Below are 15,635 nucleotides of genomic sequence, written 5' to 3'. Positions count from 1 at the left end.
ACACAGACATTTAACTTCTGTTGATAAGTCTGTGGTACTAACAAACAAGTAAGTTGAATTAACCAAGTAAAAAGAAAAACATAAAAGGTACCCACTTGCCAACCGTGAGGTTCAGCATTTTATGGTTTTTACTGTACGGTTGACTTTCAAATAATTTGTTGCTAAAGAAAAAAATGTTTTCGAATATGCATCGAGTTGTAAAGGTTAGTACTAGCTCATATTATTATACTAACCTATAAAGTGCCGATATTCCTCAAACTATACAGTTATTATAAGTAAATTCAGGTAATAATTAATAATTTTTATTTTAGTGCTATTAACAATATAATTTACCTACATTTACGTACTAACTTTATGTTAGATTGTGAATTGTAACATGATTTGAATGCTCCCATTTATAATGTTTATTTTAATAACATTGATTACTTGTAAGTAACTTTTAACTAAAGAACTAAGGATAAAAGTATTTTATATCTGTAACATACCAGGACCAAGTCATATTAGCAGCAGTCACATAATTATTTTAAATATACATATTAACATTTCTTTATTTTAGGGAATTTCTTTGGCACGGCAGTTTGTACACACTGGAAAGTTACACACAACTACTGCCCAGTATGAAGCGCAAAATACAGAAAAAAGTAAATATGCACTCTTTATTTTTCTCACTATTTCTGCCAGCAGCTTTGGCGGCATATACTGTATTTCTATAAGAGTTTTTAAATGTGAAGTTTCTGTGAGAAAGATTGACAAACTTACAAAGTTATTTGCCTTAAAGTATCCTGTGTAATTACCGTAATAACTTAGTTCCAATATTATTTCTTTACATTTCAAATTTAAATTCAATATTCATTTAATACTAGTAGGCCTAGTTTATAAGCACTTTTAAAACGTCAAGTCAGTCTGTTTGTAGTGTCTTTAACATCGGTTTGAAAGACAGATTCTACCGAGAAGAGTCGGCAAGATTTACAGCAGATTGCTATTTTTCTTACAGTGCCTAGTAATACCCCTTTCTCAAGTATGAAATAATCGTTTTTTCAGCAATCAATCAAGTTACCTTGCTGGGAAGAGTCGGTGCTGATCCCCAAAAACGAGGCTCAGAAGAACACCCAGTCATAAACTTTCCACTTGCAACTCACTTTAGTTATAAATATGAATCTGGTGATATGCTTCAGAGGACGGATTGGCACAGAGTCAGTGTTTTCCGACCAGGTCTGCGCGACACTGTATACAAGTATCTCAAAAAAGGTCAAAGGGTTTATGTAACGGGCAAGCTATCCTATGGTGAAATAAAACTAGATGATGGGCAAGTCAGAACAGCATCTACCGTTATAGCAGATGACATCATTTTCTTTCAAAGTCAGCAGCAAAATACCTAGGCAGGTATAAAAATAATATTATGTACATTACATTTTTAAATAAGCTTCTAGTTTGCTACATAGTTCGTAAGATAAAATAAATGTGATTGAAGTTGTTAAGTAAAATGAATTTTATTTATTTACTGGCTTAATTTTTCTGATGATTTAATCATAGTTAAGGCAGGGCTGTAGTAATTTTCGAAACACAACTTTATGGATCTGCTAACAGGCGCATACTGAATATTCATACTTCAATTCAACATTTTCAAAGAACAACACAATGGTTTTAAATTTCTGCTTTTATTTCCGCATATTCAAATAATATTGCTTTTTTTCACTACATATTTTAATTTTGATCGTAATTCTTGTTTGTATAGTTAGTAGTGTGAAGTAGTTATGAGTTTGTGCTATTATTAACAAACAGAAGCATTTATTATTACATATTCCAATGATTTAATTATTTTTCTGAAAGGAATCATTTCTTCGGGGAAGATTGTTTTATACATCAATCATGTAGGTTATATTATATACTATAAAAATTTCAGGACCTGATTATTCAAGACAATTACCTGTTGCAATATTAGGTACAGACATTGTGGTAACCTAGAAGGACAACTGATGCTTTTAAAGTCATTAAATAATAAAAGGGTTGTTGCCCTGTGAGAACATGAATATATTCTCCCAAGTAATATTAGTATACTTATGCATATCTTCTTCCTGCAGTTTTCCCTTGTTAAGTGTTGTCGGAAGTTTATGGTCTTTTATTAATATGAATATTTTTTACTATCAGCCGCCTACCTGGTGCCAAGCCACCTCAAATAACCACTATTTTTTGGTCTAAATTGGTTAGGTTTTTAATCCCATCTTTATCGCAAGGCGAGTCAATCTGTTTGAGCTTCCGCATGATACTAAAAACAGAGTTTCTTCATATCGGACTTATTACTAGGTTATCACTGCTTTTTTTAACTCGAAGAATTTCTAATAGAAAAATCGAATTCCAAATAATTCCCAGTCCGACTCGGGAATCCAATCCAGAACTTCTTGATCCTTAGTTGAACTACACCAAAGTGGCAGGTAGTCGTATGGCTATTAATGAACTTCTTATTTTTAGAATGTGTGTTCTAGAACGCATGTTATTATTCAATTTAATACATTAAAGTAGTAGCATAGAGCTTTTTGTGATAGCTTGACCGGAGAATTAAGTAAAAGTAAGTAAGGATGGTGGTAGCACCATCCCTACTTCTGCCGCTCAGCTGTGGCGTACACTTCATACATGCACAAAAGCTCTGCCTACCCGAAAATTTTTGTATAACTCATAAATACGAAGGATTTTGCCATTTTATGGCATCTTCTTTAGGCATACCCTGGTCAAAAACCCTGAGTACGCCACTGCCGCTAAGCAGCATTGTTGCAATGCTGTGTGCCAGTCTAAAGGGTGTGGGTGCCGGTGAAATTAAAGGTGTGAAGCTCAGGAATATTACTTAAAAAAAGGCTTTGTAACTTTTATTCTGTTTAGAAGCGTATGTCTATAGCTGAGGTATTTTGCAGGCGCCTTAGATTTTATGGGTCAAGTTCTGCCTGCTTATATTGCATCCCTTCTTCCCTACTTTTAAGTTAGTAGTAGGTAACCAACAAACTCATTTTCACGTTTTATGGGAATTCATTCTATTCTACCGCCAAAGACCTGATGCCAAGCTACGAGTATTTAGCGTTCTTGTGCGATGCTGCATAGACAATGATTACGGGTCTAAAATACCTGCCATACCCCAACAAGTCAGTCCGCTACCATTGTAGATTGAACCACCTTGTACCTAGTGAGATTGTATTCAAAAGCTCTGTAGTGAAATAATGAAAAATTTAGTAGAAGAAATGTTGCGCCGACCCCAAAATTACGCGGGCAAGAAGAAGAGTGGAAACCTAAGAATTTTTCGGTATATAAAGTAGCCTACGTTGGTCTCCGAAATCCGGGTCAGACTATCTCTATACAGAAAAACACTGGAACCTGCGCAGGTTTACCGTTGTGTGAAAGAAAGAAAGGAGAACGACCCAAAAAAAAATTCCTTCCTATTATTAGTAGAGATAACCTCCCGCGTAGCTGTATTACCACACAAATACTTTTGAATAGCGGTCTCGATTAGGCACTTTTGTTTGGTCTCATCGCACAGAGTTTTATTCTTTTTAATTCCTAGCCGCTAATAGCGTTTTTGAACACGCATTTTATATCTGCTTCCCATTTCCAGAAACAGGCAGGTACCTACCAGCTGCCTAGAACACTGATTTTAAATTTAAAATCCGAAGTAGATTGGAACAGTTTTACTCACGGTAAAAAAAGTAGGATGAAAATGGTTTTAAACAAGCCGCTAATCCACACAATATACTCTACCGCGTCGTATAGCCCGCCCTGCTTCCAACTCGTTTTTTCAGCGTCGTTTCGAAACTAACTTTCTTCAAGAATTGGGCTATCAAATTGGGCGAAAGGGTACTTACAAATTATAGTGGTACTTCAGTGATTAGCGCATGTTAACAAAAAAAAACAGACTTCAGATTTTATAAAGTATAGAATCGTTGTAGATTGTGATCATGACTTCTAAACAGTGGCAGATTATTGACGATAAGAGTAAATACAGGGTTAAGCCCACTGAGGTGTTTTTTTTTATTTACTATAAAGATGGTAAATAAAGTAATCTAGGACTTCCTTGCAACCACACCTAGTACGTTACGTTTCGGATAAACCATTCTTACCTAGACGCTTTCTATTCATACGATTACAGCATTAAAGGTTTAGGACACTAAGTATAAGTTGACGTAAAAAAGACATGGCGTACCTATTTAGGGCAAAAATCATTATTGAACTTTATAGATAGTTAGACATATTAAATCAATGTTTATAGCAGCTTAACAGTAGCAGTCATCATCAATCATCATCATCATCATCATCAAATCAACCGATTGACGTCCACTGCTGGACATAGGTATTTTGTTGGGCGTACCAAACTCCACGATTCTGGGCCGCGTGTATCCAGCGGCTCCCCGCGACTCGTTTGATGACGTCTGTCCACCTGGTCGGGGGTCGACCAACGCTGCGTTTACCGGTGCGGGGTTGCCACTCCAACACCTTGGAACCCTAACGTCCATCTGTTCTCCGAGCTATGTGCCCCACCCATTGCCACTTCAGCTTCGCGACTCGTTCAGCTATGTCGGTAGCTCTAGTTTTTCTAAGGATCTCCTCATTTCTTATTTGATCACGTTGAGATACTCCTAACATATCTCTTTCCATCGCTCGTCGAATCAGAGCCTTCTTACGAGGCCCGTTACAGTATCATTACTTACGTATAATACAACGTCATACAGTATAGAGTAAGTATACAGTTATGTGTTTTTGCTATTTAATATTTTCAATTTAAATTCTGGAATCCGTCATCACAGCTATCCGTCCCAGTATGGTGTCGTGAATTTCAGGTATTTACCCTAATTTCGAACTCATAACGCATCTATTCTTTCTATATCTTATAATAATAAAACATATTTAGTTTATACTTAGTATGTAGTGGCGGAGAAAACGGAACCGGAAGGGCATTTCAGATCATTGCGGTGCGTATTAGAAACGGGGAAACAAAGCGCTTTGTAGGTCCGTTTCCGTAGAATATTAACTTCGTATTGGCGCAAAACCTTAGGTAGCCTCGCGGTTCGATGGTAGAAAGGTGAGAGGAAACAAAGTTTAAAATAGCTCTTTACCACTTAAAAATATATCTCGTAGAATACAGTAGGTACGCCTTGCGACGACGTTTGTTCAAACTAAGTCTTACATGTCAGTTAATCTATCAAATATAAGTAAGTAGGTACGCTTCTGAACCGCAGTATGTGTTAATGGTTAGAATCCAATGGTATACATCCAACTACTTCGTACCGAAGACGCATACCTTCGCACGCTAGATTAGATTCCATTGGAGATGCCTCATGTGATGTTATGAAGATTAAATGGTTGAATCGGTATTGTAGCGTCGATGCTATTCGACAAACTAATATCTGCGTGCATAGATACCTATCATATGCAATTCCAGCTGTTTGGCAGCGCTTCTCCATCTTAGTACAGACGAATATGAAGCCTAGATTAATTACTTTAGTCCGATGCGTGTGTACAAAATGACTCAATAGAGATTAAAGGACACTGCAATTTCTTTGAACTCATAGCGTTGTAAGCAAGATTGCAGTGAACTTTTCTATCTTTGAATATAAATAAATGTAAGTCATCTCTTTAGATCTCCTTCGCTGCTAATTATTATGATACGGCGCTATCTTTTACAAAACGTGTAATTAGGTACTCTTTTGACGAAATCAAAGGCGAGAACAAAAAGGAAGGGCTAATTAAGACTTTCTTCTGTGCTCAATTAGTTGAACTTTTTAATTCATCTCCTATAGCTTTTTGAGTAAAAGTAGGTAATCCTTATTTATCGTCCTATAGATTGTCACGTTTAGAGAGGAAAGAACTTGGGGAAAGAAAAATTCAAATAACATTACTTCCATTTATTTTTAAGTTATAAATCTGACACAATATTTTAATATTCATTTTTATTGTGTACACGTTGGAAATTGTGGCCGATGCCAAATAGAAATTATTGTAAAAATACAAACTCAGTTGTTATAACTCTTACTGATACCTAGGTACTTTGATAAAGCTCCACATTTTGTTTGACAAATCATACATACACTCTTTTGCTTCACTTAATCTAACTTACATCTTAAGTAATATTTACAGACGCAATAATTTTACTCTCTATTACATTATTTACCTATATTGTTAAAAGAGATCACAGAAAATTGTAGCTGGAAATCATTGAGTAAGCCCTAGCATATTCTACAAGACTACCACTTCATACTTTTTATCACAGTGGATTTTTTGATTGATTCCAAGGCATAGTTTTAGGTAGGTTAATTATTTTATTGTCTTTTATACTAATATTTATATAATAATAATTTGTGGGACAAGTTGACATTAAAATGTCTTAGCAAATTTGATTTGATAGACTTCATTTATGCTACTTTAATGGTGCGTGGTAGTTTCAATAATTTGCTTCACATGCTACAATTGAGACGTTTGCCATAAAATCAATGGAAGACAATAATATTTCATGTGATATTCTTTCGTAACTCTTTATCTCTCAGCTATTCAGCAACAAAAAAAAAACGAAAATAAACATACAAGTAACTAATAATTAAATTAACAAAAAAATGCATTTGCAGCGTGTACAAGAGCACGCGCTGCGTTGTTGGTATTGGCATTTTGGCAACCTCTTTAAATTGCAACTTGCAACTGTTACATTTCAGTCCACAGTAGTAAATAGTCCATTGCACAAAATATTAATATAGTTTAACACAAATAAACTTTTGTCCCCTTTGCTAACTACTTATGTAATTGACACTATTAGATAAAAATCACTTGGCACAAAGGCATAATTTAGGTCCATACCCTGTTTAACTCCAAAAGCCATTATAAATTGGTCAAAGTACTCTCAGCGATATACATTCTATTAGGAGGAAGACATCTGAGAGAAATTTGACTAGAACTAAGCTGTTGGAGTAGTTTGTCGCACAATTAACACCACATCACATTAGAAGTGTACATGTGTCAGTAGAAATCATTGTTCACATTTTTCACTTTTTAAATTGAGAGCACATTGTTCGGAATTATATTCTGGATCTCTTTTTAGCATCATAATACTATCGCCTATTAGGGCACTGATGCGGTGTTTGTCGTGAGGGGCGGAGGCCGAGTCGGGCCACGTTCGCTTCCTCCATTGTTCACACGTATTTATGCTTAAGTCAGTAGGCATATCTTCATCTATGTTGTCTTCTTCACAACGTTCTTCTTTCATTTCTGTTTTGACAGGCTGCTGAGTATGGCCCATTTGCTGCCTCAATAGTGAAATATTCTTAATATTCTTCAGTTCTGTTGGATTCCTAAGAAACCTGAAAGAATTAAACAATTAGTTACAATACTTAACAGAAATAATTATGTAACATTTGTTAATTAAGTTTGATTTCATTACTTACTGGTAACAGTGTCTTTCGCCTTGAACCTTTCGCAATATATTGACACGATAATAATACCGCAGAGCACGTGACATCTTGTCATAATTCATTGAAAGATGGTTTTTCTGAATTCCCCACAGCTTGGCAAGTCCAGCTGGGTCTACAATCTTAAAAACACCAGTTTCCCTGTTTTTCCAGGCAATATAATTTGTGTATCTTTGCGTAGGATCATTTAACAGTTGTTGTAGGAAATCCCACAAAAGTCTTCCATCTAAAAGCAAAAGAGTCTGTCATTAGATAATATTCTATTTTTGAAAGAACATAATAATTGTTGTGCGTTGTTAATGTGTTAAATACTTACTTGTATTAGATTCAGGCATATCATTCGGGAAGAATTCTCTGTGCTGAACTCTGTAGTGTGTGTGTTGTGGAACAACGTGAGTTTGCGGCGCAGGGCTGTTTTGTTGAACTTCCTTCGGAGAACGAGGAGCTTGCGAGAATTGGTTTTCTTCATCTGAGTCTGATTGATTACTTCCTGAGCTAGCTTGAGCATTCATTGGTACTGGAGGTGCGTAAGCTGGGGCATAGGTCATAGTTTCCCCCCTCTGTGGACTTCCCGAACTATCAACTGAAGGTGCCGGACTTAATGTAACAGAGTTAGGTTGCGCAGCTGCAGCGACGGCACCATGGAAGTGGTGGAATCCGTCTACAGTCCAGGTGGGAGTTGGTGGGTGTGAATGTGGCGAAGGTGGGTATGGAGCAGCACGCGCTGTTGGAGTTACAGGAGAAGATGGTACTCGTCCGAGTAAACATGCATCGCGAACTAACATCTGAAGAACGTTGTGTAATACATCTCCAGCACCAGGACACCTCTCGCCCAAATCTGTTTTGGTTAAAAGGCATAAAGCTTTACCTGCAAAGAAATAAAATATATAAATATCTAATTGGCACTAAGAGCTAAATTGGGAACTTAGTGATTTTGGAATGCTACATACCATTCATCTGGAAAAGATCCACATCGAATTTGGGTAAGTCGAATTCTCTCTCGCACCATTTCAGGAACACGATAACATCTTCACGTGTCCACAGTCTAGGTTCTGGAGGTAGACCAGCAGGCAGCTGGGCTTTAGTATCGCCAAGGGGTGAAGGTGGCGGTGGGGCCCAAGGTAAAGGATACCGCCATAAAAGCTCGGTCGGGCTAAATGGTAGCGGTAACCGCTCCATACTCGGCCCGGACGGCAATTGAAGGCTAACAACTTTCATCACGACGACGATCTGTAAAGATTAGAAAAGTGTCGTTATTACTGAGGTTCTATCTGTTAGACTTCTATTCAATGTTATAGGCTTCATTTATAAATAGACGTAACTTGTGACGTATGTACGGCGAAGTTCCTACTCATCAACAGGTGGCGCTATTTAAACTTATTCGATAAATATTTATCATTTTATGGTTTACACTAACTGAACCGGATCAGTTCCTAGCTCTTATCGCTGTGTAGATGATTACGTGAACAATATTATGAAATATTGATATTACTGTATGATACAATGGGTTTAAATTATGTGCGAGCAATTTGAGCTGTATGTTGTTTATTTGTGGCGTTTTTAGTGGCACTTTAATTTTAGGGTTTTACATTAATTATTGTTAATCATAAGTTTTTATGAGTATCTAGTAAATATTTATATAAGTATATTTTTGATCTTTATGCTTATGAAAAACTGCATTTTGGATACTATTTTATAAACTCTACAGTTAACTAAATCCATTATCTAAATTTTACGCGTATTGCTCGTAATGTTGTATTACCAGATGCAAATTTACTAAATATTTCAAAGTGCTTATATTATGTCTACTTGAAATAAATGAATTTTGTTTTTTTTTGTCAATTATATTAGAGGCTCTGAAGCAAGGATGCTAATATGCTGATAATGATAATGTATGAAGGATATATTTTTAAATGTAATCCACTAACAAGAGGAATTTAAGATTTTGGTGTTAAATCATAAATCAGGCAACTTTGACGTAAACACCCCTATTACTTTTTGTTAGTCACCTTATAACCATTTTACCAAGGTTTAATTTTGTTTGTGGCAATATAGGGGTCGTATTTGTTATTAGCACATTTGATCAGGGGAGGAATGCCCATGACAAAAGGGTGCACGTGCATGATATCTGCTATAAGGAGGGTGATGGTGGAGTGAGTTTTTAGAGCAGAAGATTATTTATTGTAGTTTTTTGCTCTGCAGATTGTTAGCATGTCAACCTTGAAAAGTTCAGAAAAGGTGAGCTAAAAAGTAATTTTCCTCATTTTTGTAATGTCTGTCCGGATTCTGTATCTTTAGTAGTCACCGTAGGCCTTATCGGGCGGGGTCGGAAATGCGTGAGTTCGAGATAGCGCGGCTTGCCGCTCGCGATAAGCACCGCTACTCACCGGCTGAGCTGATCCGGAGCTGGTTGTATTGTTAAAAATCCTTTATAGTGGTTACGGAAACTTGCAAATTCAGCACATATGCATTGTCACAGCACTAGAAACACAGTATCCAATCTTTATTGAGCACCAGACACACGCGTAGCAGCGGCGGTCCCTCCAAACGTGTCGTGTTACGGCACGCCGTAAACCAGCAGCGTATCTGAGGGATCGAGCTTGCAGACAAGCGTCGCGGGCAACTCTCCGACGCGGACTGACGATGCGGTGGCGGCGCGGGCGGACGGACGCGCGCCCACCGTCCCCCTTTCCCCTCGGCCCCCTCCGCCTCCACGCCTCACATAATATAGCGGAGAATGAGATAAAACTTCGGGAACCCGTTTGAGAACAGTTCCATTTTTTAAACAGCAGCACATGAAGAGCCACCTTAGTTTCTGCAAACAAAACTTTTTATGTTTACGATTGTAAACAAACGCATAACCTTACGCCTGAAGTATTAAATTTGATGTAAGTAACATACATAGTTAAATACTTTGTTTCCAGTTCTAATGATAGTGGAGACTGCATTAACCTAGGGCATGCGGAAGTGTTAACTGGCGTAATCCTTTCAGCGTGCTTAATATTGTAATATTTCCTTGTTTGCGATGTTTTGGATACAGATTTAAATTATATATTCTTTACTCGATCTCAACAAATAAAAATATTCATTTGGTTCTAGAAGATGATCATTTTTTAAAAGAAATAAAACTAAATGTAACGTTTAAGAAAGATGTTTGGTATTTTATTGGACCTTGGATTCTTTAGTAAAAGGTGTTCAGTTGATCGTTGATCTGTAGGTAATTCTTGCTATTAGCACAGGAAATACGTCTGAGTTGTCTATAAGTTTCCTGGTACAGTATAAAGACAATATGAACGTGAACCGGTTTTAGCGGAGTTATTATTAAATGTCTGCATAAATATATATAACTACTTATTATTATGTCTTCCTGAAGTTATCTTCACGAAATAATAAATAAAATGAAAACTTTAGTTTGATTTATTTAAAAGTGGAAACCAATTTAAACTCCATTGGATTGGGTACACTATTTCAAATGCGGATATCAGACATCATAAAGACGTTCCTGTGTTTATATTAATATAGATTTGACTCGTATTTGTCCTGGCCGCCTTCCCACTACCGGTTCGTACAGAAATATTCGGCAGCTAAGGCGGAAGTGGCCTCGGAATCTTTACCTGTTGCTCCCTTCGCCCGCCGCGCGCCCTCTATACTCTCTCTCTCGCACATACGCATCTCGCCATAAGTAAAAGTAGTGCGGCAATGGTCTGGCGTACAGTAGGTTCACGTGGAGTAATTTTGAGAATAAAACATTATATGATGTTTGGCCGTTCGTGTGCGTTAATCGTGACCGTGACCGCAGATCTTGCCTTAACTTTCTTTGTCAAAAAATTGATGTTACGATCTTGTATTGACAGTTGCGTAAACATTTGCTCGGCCATCTTATTAGTATACTCTGGGATTTACCATTAGGTTTAGGGAACAGAAGAAACTAAGGAAAAGTATGCATGTTGATGCCCGCCAACCCGCATTGAAATAGCACGGTGGATTTAGAAATTCGATGTCATTATGAAAAGCCTTGTATCACAAGGCTTTTCATAATATTTTGAACAATATGTTGTTCCAGCATCATGTTGTTTTTATCTTTAAGGTTTACTTTTTTTTTGGTCTATTTGTTTCCATGTTTATTTATTTTAATTATGTTAAGCTTATATTAATAATAATTTGTATCAAAAGTGAAAAATAAATTCTCAACCGCGTAACTTATGTCCGTTATTTTTCTGATATGATCCGACAAAATCTTAAAATTTCTTCAGTTCTAGTACTTTTTTTCGTCATCGGAAAACTCAATATAAGGAATTGAGAGATTTCCAAACAGTCCATACATCAAATTTATCCCTCAAATAAAAATTATTTGAATAAAGTTTTAAAAATCGGCCCTAAAGGAAATCGTAATTCATTAGTTTAGTAATAATCGACTGGTCCGAGGTGGCCCGTTTGGAATGCGCCGGGCGGTTGGGGCCGAATCTCGACACATGCGGAAGTGCCCGAAATAAGTTCATTGCGTGAGCATTTATGTTTGGCTACCGGCGATAGTACAACATTATATTTTACATTTGTACGCGTGATGTGCCATTTTTACTATCGAAGGGTTATGATCTTAGAAGTCAAAGCCGAAAGGAGATCAATTAATTGCTGCTGACATACCTACCGATATTTCCATGGTGTGTGTGGTGGTGTATAATTATCTGAAGAAACATCTCCCTCATCATTCGTAAATTGTAGATCAGACTTTGACAAATTACGCTTCGCTTCATGTGTCCCTCCCTAATTTTATATTTGGTATTGATAGCGAGAAGTACATATTGTTATCGCTAACGCTATTCACTCCTGGTGACACTCAACACTTCAAGCTGACTAGCCAGGATGGTAAAGACAAAATAAGCGCTTAGAAGCGTGAAGATCTAAACGAAATTCGACTAAATTAGCAGGGAAACGTTGGGCCCTGCCGTTATAAGAATGACTGCGGGGTGAAAGGTTTCTTCATCCCCCAGATTTCTTTGAACCCTATAAGATTCAACCTTTGGAGAAATCCCCGCAATGGTACCAACCCAAGGACCTCTCTTTAAAAAAAATACTGGATGTTCTTTGTCATTGCTGACATTTGACCCCATTTGAAGCGCCGCATTTGACATAAGGTTATCTCTTGAACTAATAATATAATGTTTTTAGTAATTCAAATTTTAGTTCCTAGGACAATCGTATTACAGCCTCTTACACTTACTTACAGCGCCTATATGGCGCTAATCAAATTATAATTTTTATTTATAACAATATAGAAAAATAAAGATTTTTAAATCCTACCATAACAATATTCAGTCTTCCTCTCTTTAAAAGTGGAAAAGTTTACCTACATCTTTAATTTTTTTTTAAATTCCTTATTTTATCAATTCTATTTTTATTTATGTACCTTATCAAATGCATACTGTTTAAAACATTAATTTGAATATGCTTAGTCATACTGTCAGTTTTTTTTAGAAGTATTTTTTTTTATTTATTGGTATCGGCATCCATTCTGGAATAAAATTAAATAGGTTTGTAATTCAATTTATAAATGGGATATGAAAGACATGTACTTCACGGCGGACACGAAGACACGCGAAAAAGGAAATTAACATTGGTCTACGTGGACCGGAACGTACGAGGGTCAGGGTACGAATTTGTGTTTCACTTCCTGTCGTGCCCGCCCGGAAACGGAACCGATACCTACTACGGAAGTGTAGACCCTTCTTTCGTGTATATTCTACCTGGATATTGTTTCCAAACGCTATATATTTTAGCGTAGATAAGTACATACTTGAACAGCGATTAATAAATTTAGTTGGGGATTATGATTATTTTATCACTGCAAAATTTTTCATACCGCGTAACTAACGCTGTCACTCATAATAATCCAGAATCTTTTATAGCAATATCACGGTTAAAAGTTTTATTTATTACAATACACAATCCGAAATTAAAAGACCCGAATAGAAGATCAATAAAGAATTTCATTTTAAAATAGGAAATGGAAGACATGAAATAGTTGATGGCGGAAATTAAGACACGCGAAAAAGGAAATTAACATCGGTCTACGTGGACCGGAACGTACGAGGGTCAGGGAACGAATCTCTGTTTCACTTCCCGCCAAGTCCGCTCGGAAACGGAACCGGTACCTACTACGGAAGTGTATACCCTCCTCTCACTTATATTTTATCCGAACATAGTAGGTACAAGTAGTTTCCAATCTCAACGTATTTTACACACTTATTGATTGAGCTAATCGGAAGATCAATATATCGTCTTTAAGAGAGAGAGATCAATATACTTATCTTCTGATGATATAAGGTATATTGATTGAAAATATTTTCTTTTAGGTACCACCTGGAATTTTAAACTTTAATAATTAGCAGAATCTCTGTTAGGTAAATAAATAAATAAATAAATAAATAAATATACTACGACAATACACACATCGTCATCTAGCCCCAAAGTAAGCTTAGCTTGTGTTATGGGTACTAAGACGACTGATGAATATTTTTATGAATAATATACATAAATACTTAGAATATATGTATAAACACCCAGACACTGAAAAATATTCACGCTCATCACACAAACATTTTCCAGTTGTGGGAATCGAACCCACGGCCTTGGACTCAGAAAGCAGGGTCGCTACAAACTGCGCCAATCGGCCGTCAAAATCGGTGTTCGGTGTTAGGTGTATCTAATATAGATTCTACTACTACTTCTATTGTTTCTCATAGGTGTCTTTTGTAGTTATCACCAATAAGAGGTTATATTGTAATATAATTTCTTATTGGTGATAACTGTATGAAAATCAATGTTTTATGGGTGCGCCATTTAGAAACTATTTTTCCCACTAAAATAAAATGAATGTGTAAACTTCAAAATAATGTTATGGAAAATTTAATGATGTGTGCGAAGTGTTCCCTTTTTTAACTGAATCTAACTTTCATTACCACTAGGCACATGAAAGAATACATAATTCATTCGTTATCCATTTCTCTTAGGTACGAAGGAAACGATTACATAATACTTATTTTTGTTTTATGAGTTAACATCTGCTAATACGCTTTGAAGCAGCGTTGTGGGTCTAAAACCTATATCATCCCGAGACGAGGGCTGTGCCCAAAAATAGCTGGTGACGATAAATCGAATCGAACCTAGTGTGTAGATATTATTATTAATGAAAATGTTATTCCCCGTATAATGGAAAACTGGGAAATCTACATAAACTGACGGAAGTCTAGACCGGATGCCCCTACATTTGAAATTGCAATCGTATGGAAATGGCAGCACTTCCTGTGTGCTGACCCGAATCACGCGGAGTTTTATTTTACTATATATACGGCTATAATTAAATTCTTAATACGTCATATGTTTTTCATTCGTTATTTAATTTAAATAAATTAATTGTGGTAAATTAATTGAAACTAACAATTAAATAATTCAACAACGAACAAAACAACTGTATTATTATGCTATTTAGGTATACCTACTACAAAAGACTGAATATTATATTACGTCTGCTATTTATATTCGTTGAGGAATACTTCGTCTATGTCCATATATCTTCTTCATCACCAAATAATTTCACCAAATACATAAGATGCCAATGAATCTTTATACCGCTGAGGAAAAAATGCTCTTTAGATAATTTCGAAACTGAAAAGTTATAATAGTACAAATCGAAACTCAAAAAATGTTTTTACAAGTTGTTGAGGTAGTACCTACCTTCATCTAATAGTTGACACTAGGCTTTATTCTATTTTATATGTTGTTATGCAAAAAGTTTTTATAGAAAAAAAATGATACCTACTCTTGTAGTGCCAGTAAATATTTTGTAAAATATCACTGTCCAATGCATACTTAAGTAGGTAGGTATCAGACCCAATTCTGATCCTTTATGTAGAAAAAAAAGTGGCGGGAAAAAAAGATCTTGCCTAGTATTAGAATAATGCATTGTTACTGGAACTTGGAATATTATTGAAAGTCAAATAAGTCATTAAGCGAAGATAAAAAAAATGCCACCTAACTGAGGCAATCAATAGTTTTTTTTTAATTGATACTGATTTAAAGTAATATTAATTTTAAATAAACATTCAATTTCGAAAAGAGCCAAGATATTTAGCCAAATACACCTCTTGTATATAAAACATCTGAAGATAAATAATAACATTTAATATCAACTAGTTTAGGGGT

General features: G+C 36.0%; 2 protein-coding genes and 1 pseudogene across 2 annotated transcripts; 1 reads left to right on the top strand and 2 right to left on the bottom strand.

Annotated features, from left to right (window-relative positions):
- Nucleotides 1–1,497, top strand: LOC120623800 (single-stranded DNA-binding protein, mitochondrial). Its single transcript, XM_039890049.1, has 3 exons — nucleotides 1–203; nucleotides 557–641; nucleotides 1,042–1,497. Exons 1-3 carry the CDS (start codon nucleotides 174–176, stop codon nucleotides 1,377–1,379), a joined length of 453 nt encoding a protein of 150 aa, XP_039745983.1. The 5' UTR covers nucleotides 1–173; the 3' UTR covers nucleotides 1,380–1,497.
- A 4,376-nt stretch (nucleotides 1,498–5,873) lies between these two features.
- On the bottom strand, nucleotides 5,874–8,651 carry LOC120623791 (ets DNA-binding protein pokkuri). The gene is made up of 4 exons (XM_039890033.1): nucleotides 8,384–8,651; nucleotides 7,750–8,301; nucleotides 7,410–7,659; nucleotides 5,874–7,325 (listed from the first exon to the last, which is right to left on the bottom strand). The coding sequence occupies exons 1-4, from the start codon at nucleotides 8,649–8,651 to the stop codon at nucleotides 6,995–6,997; spliced, it is 1,401 nt and encodes a 466-aa protein (XP_039745967.1). The 3' UTR covers nucleotides 5,874–6,994.
- Nucleotides 8,531–11,105, bottom strand: LOC120623932 (annotated as a pseudogene).
- Nucleotides 11,106–15,635: the final 4,530 nt, after the last annotated feature.

Source organism: Pararge aegeria, chromosome 5 (assembly GCF_905163445.1).
Source record: "Pararge aegeria chromosome 5, ilParAegt1.1, whole genome shotgun sequence".
Taxonomy (NCBI): Eukaryota; Metazoa; Arthropoda; class Insecta; order Lepidoptera; family Nymphalidae; genus Pararge; species Pararge aegeria.
The sequence above is the reverse complement of the archived record's forward strand: the minus strand, read 5'-3'. Positions and strand labels throughout refer to the sequence as shown.

Excerpts from the sequence above, each read along its gene's own strand:
- LOC120623800 (XM_039890049.1), top strand. The coding sequence starts at position 174 with ATGTTTTCGAATATGCATCGAGTTGTAAAG. Across the intron at positions 204-556 it reads ATATGCATCGAGTTGTAAAG|GGAATTTCTTTGGCACGGCA; the intron begins GTTAGTACTAGC and ends TCTTTATTTTAG. Across the intron at positions 642-1,041 it reads AGCGCAAAATACAGAAAAAA|CAATCAATCAAGTTACCTTG; the intron begins GTAAATATGCAC and ends TCGTTTTTTCAG.
- LOC120623791 (XM_039890033.1), bottom strand. The coding sequence starts at position 8,651 with ATGAAAGTTGTTAGCCTTCAATTGCCGTCCGGGCCGAGTATGGAGCGG. Across the intron at positions 7,660-7,749 it reads TATGCCTGAATCTAATACAA|ATGGAAGACTTTTGTGGGAT; the intron begins GTAAGTATTTAA and ends TTTTGCTTTTAG. Across the intron at positions 7,326-7,409 it reads GGCGAAAGACACTGTTACCA|GTTTCTTAGGAATCCAACAG; the intron begins GTAAGTAATGAA and ends TAATTCTTTCAG.